At 43.4% G+C, this 14092-nt stretch overlaps 1 protein-coding gene across 1 annotated transcript; it reads left to right on the plus strand.

Moving 5' to 3' along the window:
* Positions 1 to 1465: 1465 nt before the first annotated feature.
* Positions 1466 to 6461, plus strand: LOC143763892 (uncharacterized). The gene is made up of 5 exons (XM_077249314.1): positions 1466 to 4292; positions 4382 to 4650; positions 4751 to 4964; positions 5058 to 5217; positions 5329 to 6461. The coding sequence occupies exons 3-5, from the start codon at positions 4850 to 4852 to the stop codon at positions 6344 to 6346; spliced, it is 1293 nt and encodes a 430-aa protein (XP_077105429.1). The 5' UTR covers positions 1466 to 4292; positions 4382 to 4650; positions 4751 to 4849; the 3' UTR covers positions 6347 to 6461.
* The last annotated feature ends 7631 nt before the right edge of the window (positions 6462 to 14092 follow it).

Consider the following 14092-nt stretch of genomic DNA (forward strand, 5'->3'; position numbering starts at 1 on the left):
ATTGGTGGTTATAGATATAGATTATATTCTTTCCTCCTATGTACAATTATTATATGCACCGTGCCTTGAGATATACCTAACCTTGAAGTGGGGCAAGATGAGATCGCATATAGCGATGGCCAAAGATTTGAACAGCCATGGTCACACGAAGGCGATGGTTGGAAAGTGTCACAAGAGGTGGATGATGATGAGACAAAATTGCCAGAAAGTCAGGAGGAGCAGGGTGCGGATGTGGAAGTCGAGGTGGTGGATGACATAGTGACTGACCCAACCTGTTAGGAGGACATGCAGAGCGAGGACAGCAGCTCACATGGGGAAGGGGGCATATCACCCCAACAGGCAGCAAGAAGCAATGTGGTGGCCGCAGACAGAAGGCATGCATCCGTTCCCCGTAACACGAACATGACGGAAGTTGCCATTCCTACTATTGGATCTTCCTGAGACTGGTTATTTTTTAACCCCTTAACCCCCAAGGGTGGTTTGCACGTTAATGACCGTGCCAGTTTTTACAATTCTGACCACTGTCCATTTATGAGGTTATAACTCTGGAATGCTTCAACGGATTCTGATGATTCTGACAATGTTTTCTAGTGACATAGTGTACTTCATGATAGTGGCAAAATTTATTTGATATTACTTGCATTTATTGGTTAAAAAAAATGGAAATTTGGGGAAAATTTTGAAAATTTTGCAATTTTCCAAATTTGAATTTTTATGCCCTTAAATCACAGACATATGTCACACAAAGTACTTAATAAGTAACATTTCCCACATGTCTACTTTACATCAGCACAATTTTGGAACCAACATTTTTTTGTTAGGGAGTTATAAGGGTTAAAAGTGGACCAGCAATTTCTCATTTTACAAAACCATTTTTTTAGAGACCACATCACATTTGAAATCATTTTGAGGGGTCTATATAATAGAAAATACCGAAGTGTGACACCATTCTAAAAACTGCACATCTCAAGGTGCTCAAAACCACATTCAAGAAGTATATTAACCCTTCAGGTGTTTCACAGGAATTTTTGGAATGTTTAAAAAAAATGAACATTTAAAAAAAAAAATTAACATTTTATTTCACAAAAAATTTACTTCAGCGCCAATTTGTTTTATTTTACCAAGGGTAACAGGAGAAATTGGACCTCAAAAGTTGTTGTACAATTTGTCCTGACTACGCTGATACCCCATATGTGGGGGTAAACCCGTGTTTCGGTGCACGGGAGAGCTCGGAAGGGAAGGAGCACTGTTTTACTTTTTCATCTCAGAATTGTCTGGAATTGATATCGGACGCCATGTCGCGTTTGGAGAGCCCCTGATGTGCCTAAACAGTGGAAACCCCCAAATTCTAACTGAAACTCTAAGGCTACTTTCACACTAGCGTTAACTGCATTACGTTTCAAAACGTCTTTTTTCAGAAAAAACGCATCCAGCAAAACTTTTTGCTGGATGCGTTTTTTTCCCATAGACTTGTATTGGCGACGTATGGCGACGGATTGGCATACGTCGTGTACGTTTTACGACGGATGCGTCGAAATTTGGCGACACGTCGTCTCAAAAAAACGTAGATTGTAACGTTTTTTGTCTCCGCCTAAAAAACGTGTCGCGACGCATCCTGCGGCATACGTCGTTGGCTGCAATGGAAGCCTATGAGCGACGGATGCGTCGGGACACGTCGTACGACGCAATGCAGCGCTGCAATACGTTTTTTTTACACTGAGCATGCTCAGAAGAAGTATTTTGTTGCCAATTGGTCAGACACCCCCAAATCTATATAAACCTGGCCTGGGCCTTGAACCCCACATATGCCAGCAAGACACAGAGAAGCAAAGAAGCCTGCCAGCAAGAGCCAGCCTGCCACAAGACCCCAGCCAAGCACAAGACCCCAGCCAGCCTGTCACAAGACTGCAGCCAGCCTGCCACAAGACTCCAGCCATCCTGCCACAAGACTCCAGCCATCCTGCCACAAGACTCCAGACATCCTGCTACAAGACTCCAGCCACCATAGCCAGTGTGAGTATTGCAATTTTAGTGTGCATCTGTGTGCCTGTGCATTTCTGTGTGTATGAGGTACTACTGACTACAGCAAGAGCTTAAAACCTGAAGAGAACCTGAGGCCTGCCATCGTCCTGCACCAGCCAGTGCCATGCTAGAGTCCAGATCCACCATGATGCCAGCCACTGTGAAGACCTGCTGCTTCAGCCAAAGGATTGTCAGCCTTTTGTATGTGTGTGTGTGTATGCGTCTTCTGATTGGTTTCACCTTTCTGCCTTTGTTGTACATATGTGTATTTGCATAAAGCTATGTGCGTGCATGTGTATGTGTGCATTTTTGGACGGCTGTGTGCTTTTGTACCATGTGCCTGCACCATATTATGCCTTTGCCAATTTTATGCCTGTTCATGTGGGAGGGTATGTGTCCATGTGCAGGATTGCATCAGGATGTGGTCAGGATTTTCCATCAGTATTTGTACGCCAAAACCAGGAGTGGGTGATAAAAGCAAAAGTGTGCCTGTTTTCGTATTATACTTTACCTAATTTTTACACTCCTGGTTTTGGCTTACAAATACTGATGGGAAATCCTGCCCAAATTCTGATGCGATCCTGAATGTGGACACATACCATGCATGTTTTTTGGGTACGTCTTGTTGATGGCATGTGCATTTGTCCATGCTGTATAATTGGTTATTTGCCTTTTTCTGATGTATTGACTGTATAGTGGTCTGTGCAGCATGTGGTTTAAATTTTTTTTTTTTTTTTTTTTTTTTTTTTTAAATCTGATGTGTTTTTTAAAAAAGTCTAGCGGTGTGCAGCTTGTGGTTTGAATGTGTGAGTGTGGGGTTTTTCTATTTAATAAAAGTGTTGAATTTTTTTTTATTACAGTTATAACCATTTGCAGTTGAAGTACTTGTATTTAAAATAAAGAGCATGTCAGCTCCTTGTGATTTTTAAAAAAAAAAGTGCAAAAAAAAAATTATAATAAAATGTTTATTAAAAAAATGTCCGTAGTATTATTTCATAAAGGTAAATTTAAAACTGGTGTATGTACCAATGGTTACACATGCAATACAGGGTTGGTTGAGGGCTCATTTTTTTTAATAAAGGTTAACCTGTAAAGTATTTTTTTTTTTTTTTGGGGGGGGGAGAGGTTATTTATTTTAAATAAAATGTGTCAAATATATTTTTTCATGGTGTTAACATTAAAAAATTTTGTTTTTTGGGACATGGAAATGAATGGTATAACGTGCAACTTTTTGGGGGGGTTTTGGTGTTCACCTGTATGAACATTTCTGACATCATTTTAGTAGGGTGTTTATCATTGAACATTACCTAGTTCAGGGGGTGGTCTAACTATAGATCCATTATACATATAACAGATAAACCAGGACCGCAGCCGCTGCCCACCAGGACACAGCCGCTGCCCACCAGGACCACAGCTAAAGAGCTAGAAGTAAGTTTTGAAGACCCCAATCTGCTACTTCAATGTGTCGAGCAGATTGCAAGTGTGTCTTTAACTTACAGAACCACCAGGACACAGCCGCTGCCCACCAGGACACAGCCGCTGCCCACCAGGACACAGCCACTGCCCACCAGGACACAGCCGCTGCCCACCAGGACACAGCCACTGCCCACCAGGACACAGCCGCTGCCCACCAGGACCACAGCTAAAGAGCTAGAAGTAAGTTTTGAAGACCCCAATCTGCTACTTCAATGTGTCGAGCAGATTGCAAGTGTGTCTTTAACTTACAGAACCACCAGGACACAGCCGCTGCCCACCAGGACACAGCCGCTGCCCACCAGGACACAGCCACTGCCCACCAGGACACAGCCGCTGCCCACCAGGACCACAGCTAAAGAGCTAGAAGTAAGTTTTGAAGACCCCAATCTGCTACTTCAATGTGTCGAGCAGATTGCAAGTGTGTCTTTAACTTACAGAACCACCAGGACACAGCCGCTGCCCACCAGGACACAGCCGCTGCCCACCAGGACACAGCCACTGCCCACCAGGACACAGCCGCTGCCCACCAGGACCACAGCTAAAGAGCTAGAAGTAAGTTTTGAAGACCCCAATCTGCTACTTCAATGTGTCGAGCAGATTGCAAGTGTGTCTTTAACTTACAGAACCACCAGGACACAGCCGCTGCCCACCAGGACACAGCCGCTGCCCACCAGGACACAGCCACTGCCCACCAGGACACAGCCGCTGCCCACCAGGACACAGCCACTGCCCACCAGGACCACAAAACGATGTCCTCTTCTGACAGCCCTCCTCCACAGCAACAGCGTGTATCGGTAAGTTAACACAAAATTTTTTTTTTTTTTTAAATTTCTTTAAATTAAATTTTTATGGATAACTACATGCATACATTATGTTTCAACAGGAAGCTGAATCAGATGAGGAGCTGTCAGAAGGGGGCGAGACGGGTGGAGAGATGCAAGTGGAGGAGGAACCAAGTGTAAGTAGTGGTGAAACAGTTGCTTCGCACATCACACTGCACCATACACAAAACAGATTACTAAACACCTGCCTACCTTAACTGAGAATTTGTTTCCTTCATTTCAGGCTGCTGCTGCTGCTCCTGCTGCTGCCGCTGAAGGCTCTCCCAGACAATCCCAGAGTCGGCGGACTCGTCGCCACGGTCGGCCATCAGTGAGTTTTTTTTTTGGGGGGGAGGGGGATTCTATTGGTACTTTAGTATTTCAGTGTACTAATTTGTTTGTTTTCCTTTTTTTTTTTTTTTTTGACACAGGCTTCACAGCGTGCTCCCGCAGAAGAGGAGGATGATGATGATGACATTGACATCGATTGTCTCATCGAGGAGGTTCGCGAGCGGGAGCCGCTGTGGAACATGGCTGACCGCAGGCATGCTGATACCGGTGTCACCCGTCGGCTCTGGGACGAAGTGTGTCGCAACCTGTTTCCAAGGCGGGAGAGCCTTCATCCTCAGCAGCAGAGCAAACTAGGTAAGTATTCACTTTCCAGTGATGTTTTGAGCTGACTGTAATGTATTGCATTTACCAATTTTTGGTTTTTTCTTTTGATTCTTGTCTTCACAGTTGGAAAGATTAGGAAGCGGTGGCGGTCACTGAGGGATCGCTTTAAGAGGGAATTCAATGATGAGATGAAGGCCCCGAGTGGCTCTGCAGGAAGGAAGAGGAGCAAATATAAATATGGCCAGGCCCTCTCCTTCCTGAGGCGAACAATGCTAAGCAGAGTGTAAGTATTCTACAGCCCACTAATAACCATGTTAACCTGTCTACTTAGTTTGCTTTCAGTCAGGGCTTTTTCATTCCAATGTATTAATTTCATTTGTTTTTTCTTTCACAGCACCTTCTCCAGCCACCGGGCGCCTGCATCTTCCTCTGCGCCCTCTGGAGCGATCCCTCCTGAGTCCGCCACTGAGGGCCACGTCGGTAGGCCCCACACCTCTGTCCCCTCCTCTGACCCCTCTGTCCTCTCCTCTGACCCCTCTGTCCCCTCCACTTCATCCGCCCCAAGCAGTGGAGCATTATTGCAGGCTTCATTGCTCGCATCTGATGCTGAACAGTTAGCGTTCCCTTTACCCCACCCCTCTGATCCTGCCACCTCGACACCACCATTAGGTTCGTGGCGGCAGCGCCAGAGGGGTCAGGAAAGGAGCTATGCTCCTGAGTTCTTACACCTGAATGCATCCTTCCAAGGCTCTTTCAAAATTTTGGGAGAGCAAGTGACTGCTGGTTTCAACATGGTGCAATCACGCATCAGTGAAACAAGCCAGGAAACCAGCAGTCGCTTGGATAGGCTGCATTCAGCTGTAAGTCCCGATCCGGCCAACCTTTTTTTCCAATCCATGCTCATGAGCATGGAGAAGCTTTCTTTTGAGCAACAGATGCGGGTAATGAATACCTGCCATAATGCTGCACTGCAGGCCATTAATGAATCGACCCACACACCTCACCGCACCTCCACTCCAATTCCACACCAGGCCCCATTTCCACACCATACCCCCCATTACCAAACCCAGCCCCAATACCCACACCAGCAGCATTACCAAACCCAGCTCCAATCCCCACACCAGCACCATTACCAAACCCCACGCCACTCCCACTACCCTACCCAGTCACAATACCCGACCCAGTCCCCACAACAATCCCGGCCCCTAGACCAAATTACTTCCCCAATGTTTTCCTTACTGAACTTTTCTCTTCCACCTACCCCAACACCACCCCCCTCTGGTCAGCCTCTTGGTTTAACCCCCACTTCCACTGCACCCCAAACAAGTAGGGTTTCCCCACCTATCGACGTGGTCCAACCTTCCGGCACATCCTCCTCTCATATCTCCACCCAACACTTTGAAAATTTGTAAAGTGTGTAAATAAGATTCTAAAAAATGTTCTAATTTTTCTATAAAAATGTTGGAAAATATATATATATTTTTTTTGCAAAACAAAAAAAAAAAAAAAAAAAAAGTTAAAATAAAATTCGGATTACAATTCTACTCTTTGTGTGTGTGTGGATTTATTAAGGTAATATAATAAAAAAAGGTTTAATAAAAACAAACACCAGACATGTAAAGGGTATAACATAATGGTTTTACTAGCAAGAAAACCACGCTTTTGGGCCTTTTTTTTGGGGGGGGGGGCAGAAACACTTTTTTTACATAACCAAAACACATGGGAAACAGGTTACACATGGGAAACAGGTTACACAATCATGTCTTGCCACGGGATCCGCCCGACAGGTGAGACAAAATAATCGGCAAACTGGTCCCTCATCCTTGTAACTGAACTTGTAGAGCGAACCGAGCTGCTGCGGTAGTCCCACAAGGTGGTCTCCAACTCTTCATCATCCAAAGAAACGGGCTCCTTTGACAGGACAAAGTTGTGGAGCACCACACAGGCTTTAACTACCTCGTCTATAGTTGTTGTTTTCAGCTTGATAGCCGTCAGCAGAACTCGCCACTTCGCCGTCAATATGCCAAAGGAACACTCCACTACTCTTCGTGCTCTAGTAAGCCGGTAATTAAAGACCCGCTTGGTATGGTTTAAGTTCCGGCTACTGTACGGTTTCAGTAGGTGCAGCGACAGTTGAAAGGCTTCATCACCTACAAAGACATATTCCAGGGCTGGGTCATTTGTTCCTGGCAGTGGTCTGGCTGGCGGGAAATCGTAGCTCTCTCCATAAAGGCAACGACCCATCGGAGAGTTTTTAAACACTTGCGAATCGTTGGACCGTCCATACGCTCCAATGTCCACGGCAAGGAACCTGCAGTTGGCGTCTGCAATAGCCATAAGGACGATGGAGAAATACTTCTTATAATTATAATACTCCGATCCTGTTCCTGCCGGTTTCGCAATCCTTATGTGTTTCCCGTCAACTGCACCCACACAATTAGGGAAATTGCAAATTTGCTGAAACTCTTCAGCACTTCGCAACCAGATTTCCGTGGATGGTTGGGGGATATACTCTGGTTGCAAAGTGGTCCAAACAGCCCGACATGTGTCCTTCACTATTCCAGAGATAGTTGAAATGCCCAGCCTGAACTGATAATGGAGCGAAGTCATAGATTCACCCGTAGCTAGGAAACTTTATAAAAAAAAAAAAAAAAAAAATGTTAAAAATTGTTTGTCTGTGCAATTTTTTATAATATGGCACTGTTAATTTTTTTTAAAATGACAGGAGACCCAATAAAACCAGCATGAATCCGGTGTAAAAAAACAGTGGAATGTCCGCCAAGAAAACCCAAATTACATGCTGCAGAAAATAGTGCGCAATATGTCAGCGCAGTATTGTCTGCAGCATGTAATATAACATTCAAAATGACCAATGACAGGAAAAAAGCAGTTGCATGTCATCAAACCCAAAAAACCCCAAAAAAAAAAAACTGCAGAAAATGCAACGCAATATTTCAGCGCAGTATTTTCTGCAGTCTGTTATCTAACATTCAATATGAGCAATGACATTTAAATAAAGCAGTTGAATGTCCGCCAAGAAAACACAAACTACATGCTGCAGAAAATAGTGCGCAATATGTCAGCGCAGTATTGTCTGCAGCATGTAATATAACATTCAAAATGACCAATGACAGGAAAAAAGCAGTTGCATGTCATCAAACCCAAAAAACCCCAAAAAAAAAAAACTGCAGAAAATGCAACGCAATATTTCAGCGCAGTATTTTCTGCAGTCTGTTATCTAACATTCAATATGAGCAATGACATTTAAATAAAGCAGTTGAATGTCCGCCAAGAAAACACAAACTACATGCTGCAGAAAATAGTGCGCAATATGTCAGCGCAGTATTGTCTGCAGCATGTAATATAACATTCAAAATGACCAATGACAGGAAAAAAGCAGTTGCATGTCATCAAACCCAAAAAAACCAAAAAAAAAAAAAACTGCAGAAAATGCAACGCAATATTTCAGCACAGTATTTTCTGCAGTCTGTTAACATTCAATATCAGCAATGACATTTAAATAAAGCAGTTGAATGTCCGCCAAGAAAACCAAAACTACATGCTGCAGAAAATAGTGCGCAATATGCCAGCGCAGTATTTTCTGCAGCATGTAATATAACATTCAATATCAGCAATGAAATAAAAAAAAGAGGCTTACCGCAGGGTCACCATCAGCCGCTCCGCCGGTGTGATGGCAAGCCTCATCCTTGTATCCTGTCTTCGGATGACATCCTCCAGTTTTGCAAGCAAAAAATCAAAATGTTCAATCCTCATCCGCACGTAGTTGTGGAATTTGTGTGGATTGTGCCGCAACTCCAGGTACAGAGTGGACTGGACACCCCGGGTCATCCGTAGTTGATTAATCGGATGAATCCACATTCGTCTTCGTCTCCGTTGCTGCAGAAGCATCCTACGCCTTTCCGCTGCCGCCTCCTTCTCCCGCACTATGATATCCAGGCGATTTGTCTCAAAGATAACGTCGGTAACCAAACTAGCAATCCTCCCAAGAACACCTTCCATCGCTGCCACAAAACTAAAACCCACAAAGATGGGCTGTAAATACAGTACTATATAGTTTTTCAAATTTTCCAGTAGCCAATCAAATTTTGGGAGCCTCCCCTTTTAAAAACGGATCCGTCGGAAAAACGGATACAACGGATGGTAAAACGGATACAACGTATGCAACGCATCCAGTATTTTCGACGGAAACGTTTAGCGGATTTGCGACGGATCCGTCGAAATGCTGGATGCGTGGCATACGTTTGTCACCGTTTTTCAATTTTTTGACGCATCCGTTTTTTCGGCAAAAAAACGGATTTGCGACGTAATGCAGTAAACGCTAGTGTGAAACTAGCCTAACCCAAACACACCCTTAACCCTAATCCCAACCACACCCCTAACCCCAACAAACCCCTAATCCCAACAAACCCATAACCTTATCCCAACCCTAACCACAGCCCTAACTCCAACACACCCCAGACCCTAATCCCAACCATAAACCTAAACACACCCCTAACCCTAATCCCAACCCTAATTCCAACCGTAAGTGTAATCCAAACCCTAACTTTAGCTCCAACCCTAACCCTAACTTTAGCCCCAACCCTAACCCTAACTTTAGCCCCAACCCTAACCCTAACTTTAGCCCAATCCTAATCCTAACTTTGGCCCCAACCCTAACCCTAACTTTAGCCCCAACCCTAACCCTAACTTTAGCCCCAACCCTAACTGTAGCCCCAACTCTAACTTTAGCCCCAACCCTAACCTTAAATTTAGCCCCAACCCTAACTTTAGCCCCAACCCTAACCCTAACTTTAGCCCCAACCCTAATCCTAACTGTAGCCCAAACCCTAACTGTAGCCCCAACTTTAACTGTAGCCCCAACCCTAACTGTAGCCCCAACCCTAACTTTAGCCCCAACACTAACCCTAACTTTAGCCCCAACCCTAACCCTAACCCTAATGGGAAAATGGAAATAAATTACTTTTTTTTTTATTTATTATTATTCCCTAACTAAGGGGGTGATGAAAAGGGGTTTGATTTACTTTTACAGTGGGTTTTTTAGCGGATTTTTATGATTGGCAGCCGTCACATACTAAAAGACGCTTTTTATGCAAAAAATAGTTTTTGTGTCTCCACATTTTGAGAGCTATAATTTTTCCATATTTTGTTCCACAAAGTCATGTTAGGTCTTGTTTTTTGCGGGACGAGTTAATGTTTTTATTAGTACCATTTTCGGGCACATGACATGTTTTGATCGCTTTTTATTCTGATTTTTGTAAGGCAGAATGACCAAAAACCAGCTATTCATGAATTTCTTTTGGGAGGGGGGGCGTTTATACCATTCCACATTTGGTAAAACTGATAAAGCTGTTTTATTCCTCAGGTCAGTATGATTACAGCGATACCTCATTTATATTTTTTTTATGTTTTGGTGCTTTTATATGATAAAAACTATTTTAAATAAAAAATTATTTTTGCATCGCTTTATTCGGAGGACTATAACTTTTTAATTTTTTTGCTGATGATGCTGTGTTGTAGCTCAATTTTTGCGGGACAAGATGACGTTTTCAGTGGTACCATTTTTATTTATATCCGTCTTTTTGATCGAATGTTATTCCACTTTTTGTTCGGCGGTATGATAATAAAGAGTTGTTTTTTGCCTCATTTTTTTTTACGGTGTTCACTGAAGGGGTTAGCTAGTGGGACAGTTTTATAGGTTGGGTCGTTACGGATGTGGCGATACTAAATATGTGTACTTTTATTGTTTTTTTATTTAGATTAAGAAATGTATTTATTAGAACAATATTTTTTTTTTCTTTATTTAAGATTTTTTTTTTTTACACATGTAAATATTTTTTTTTAAACTTTTTTACTTTGTCCCGGGGGGACATCATACTATAGTGTCAGATCGCTGATCTGACACTTTGCAAAGCAGTGTGTCAGATCAGCGATCTGACAGGCACTGCAGGGTGCAGGGAGGCTTCCCGGAAGCTAATCTGCTTAGGTGACAAACCGCACAATGCTGAAAAGTTGTGGAAAGCACTGATAGAGCAGTCAGATATTTGGTTGACACTGCTGAACCTACAGCCAGGCATGGTCATGTGTGACAATGGCTGGAACATGGTGACGGCTCTGAAGCAAGGTGAGCTCACACAGGTGCCTTGCCTGGCCCATGTGCTTAACCTCGTGGTTCAACGTTTTCTAAAAACCTACCTGGAGCTGCTGGATCTGCTAGTGAAAGTACGCCATCTGTCTGCCCATTTTAGAAAGTCAGCTACAGCTTCAGCTTCCCTTCCCGTGCTTCAGCAGCAATTGCAGCTTCCAGCTCACCAACTGGTGTGTGATGTCCCCACGCGTTGGAACACTGCATATGTTGGAAAGGAATTGTGAGCAGAGGGCAGATGTTGACTACCAGCATCAACAAGGCTGTTGATATTCAGTTCAGACTCCACATATCAGACCTCAGGAGTGGACATGGATGTCAGAAATATGTACCATCCTCCAAAACTTTGAGGACTGCACCAAGATGGTGAGCGGCGATGACGCCATAATTAGCATCACCATCCCTCTTCTCTGCATTCTGAAAACCTCTCTGCTCACAATTAAAGAGGATGCATTGCAGACAGAGCACGAGGACATGGAGCAAGCAACCATACAGGGTGATTTCACTCAGCCCAGCCTCATGTCGTCCCAACGTGCATTGGTAGACAATGAGGAGGAGGAAGAACAGGAGCTACTTTCATGCACTATAGACAGTACTACAAGCACAGCTGTCATACCGTCTGTTCAGCCGGGATGGCCTGAGGACAGCTTGGTCAGTTGTCCTGTTGGTGAGGACACAGAAGTCTTGCCTGTTAGCAGTCTGGCACGCATGGCTGACTTTATGTTGCGCTGCGTTTCCCGTGACCCTCGCATTATTAAAATTTTCAGTGACACTCATTACTGCTTGGTGACACTTCTAGAACCATGCTACAAGGAGAACTTTCAATCTCTTCTTCCAGAGGCAGGCAGATGTACTAAAATGTTGCTGTACCAGAGGGCCCTTGTAGCGGAATTACTTAAAAAATTCCCATCTGAGAACGCTGGCAGCAGACGTCAGAGTTTGTTGTACACCCAAGGAGTCCAAGCGAGAGAGACGGAAGTACAATCCAGCTCAGGCAGGGGAACAATGGCAAAGTTCTGGGACAGTTTTCTCAGACCCTCCCATCATGCCGGCACAGAGGCAGAGGCAAGGGGTGCTGTCACAAGAAGTGGAATGTTTGGAAAGATTCTGAGGAAGTACCTTGCAGATCATACAAACGTCCTCCAGGATTCCTCTGTACCTTTTAATTATTGGGTATCCAAGCTGGACATGTGGCATGAACTGGCTCTCCACCCCTTGGAGGTCCTGGCCTGCCCTGATGCTAGCGTTCTGTCAGAGCGAGTTTTTAGTGCCTCTGGTGGAAATATAACAGATAAGTGCATTCGTCTGTCAACTGACAATGCTGACAGGCTGACTCATAAAAATGAACAAGGGCTGGATTGGGAAAGACTTCTGTACACCACCAAATGAAAACAGCAAAACATAACCTCAAATACATTGTCTTTTTTGTGGAGGTGTATTCTCATGCACCTCTTAACAACCACAGATGGGTATCCGCTTCCTCATTTGGTCTGTTTGGTGTTATCCTCCTCCTTATCCTCATCCTCATCATTCACAACCAGTAGAACACCAGGGTGAACGTATTCCGTGATGCAAAAGTTACTAAATTTTTGTGCAAGGGTGTTTTTATGATGCCCGTTACTAATTTGAAACCAAAACAAATGTTACTCCCCCAGGGGCAAATGTCATAAAAGTGAGATGTAGGTATATTCTTCCCATTTATTGTTATATTTTCCATTTTTCCTATCTCTGGACCATCCTCTTATGAACTAGTGTATACCTCTCCAATATAAAAAAATTAAACAATTCTAAAAAATTATATTATTTTTTTATTTATATCCCTGTCTCTGAGCTGTTGCTAGGGACCAACATATCTCATTGGACATATTCTGGCTTCATATCTATGAACCTGTGTTCACCCCTCCCTTATGTTATATTCTTTCATAGGTAGATTCACATCCTTTATTCATTTGTTTGATTTCAGTATGATTTATCATTCTCATGTCTTCTCATTCTCCACCACTAGATCACCAGGGTTAATGTGTTCCGTGCTGCTATAGTGAGTCCAATATTTGGCATGGGTGTCTATGATGCCCAAAAAATATTTTTTAAACATGTACCCCCCATGGGGAAATGTTTGTCAGCCTATGCACTTCGTCTATGGGCATTAAAAGTCTAGAAGACCCGCTCCTTTACAATGGGCCTAGTTTTTGTAATGAGGCCTTCGTCAATATCTCCTCATTCTCCGCCACTAGATCACCAGGGTTAACGTGTTTTGTGCTGCTACAGCCAGTCCAATTTTTGGCAAGCGTGTTTTTATGATGCCCGTTATTAATTTGAAACCAAAACAAATGTTCCTCCCCAGGGTGAAATGTTATAAAAGTGGGATGTACATAAATTCTTCCCATTTATTGTTATATTTTCCATTTTTCTTATCTCTGGACCATCCTCTTATGAACTAGTGTATACCTCTCCAATATAAAAATATTGAAATACCATTATATTATATTTTTATTTATATACCTGTCTCTGAGCTGTTGCTAGGGACCAACATATCTCGTTGGACACATTTTGGCTTCTTTCTTCTTCTTTATCTATGAACCTGTGTTCACCCCTCCCTTTTGTTGTTTTCTTTCATAGGTGGATTCACATCCTTTATTCATTTGTTTGATTTCAGTATGATTTATAATTCTAATGTCTCCTCATTCTCTGCCACTAGATCACCAGGATTAACGAGTTCTGTGCTGCTACAGCCAATCCAATTTTTGGCAAGGGTGTCTATGATGCCCATAAAATAATTTTAAAATATGTACCCCCTATGGGGAAATGTTTGTCAGCCCATGCACTTCGTTTATGGGCATTATAAGTCTAGGAGACACACTCCTTCACATTGGGCCTAGTTTTTAATTGTGCTAGGTAGGCAGGGGAGTCTATGTGCACATATCCACATCACTACAAGGCATGCAGGCACTGTATGTGAGTCTATAGATCTCCCTGCATACATCAAAAGGCTCCA

The sequence above is a fragment of the Ranitomeya variabilis genome, chromosome 1, assembly GCF_051348905.1.
Source record: "Ranitomeya variabilis isolate aRanVar5 chromosome 1, aRanVar5.hap1, whole genome shotgun sequence".
Taxonomy (NCBI): Eukaryota; Metazoa; Chordata; class Amphibia; order Anura; family Dendrobatidae; genus Ranitomeya; species Ranitomeya variabilis.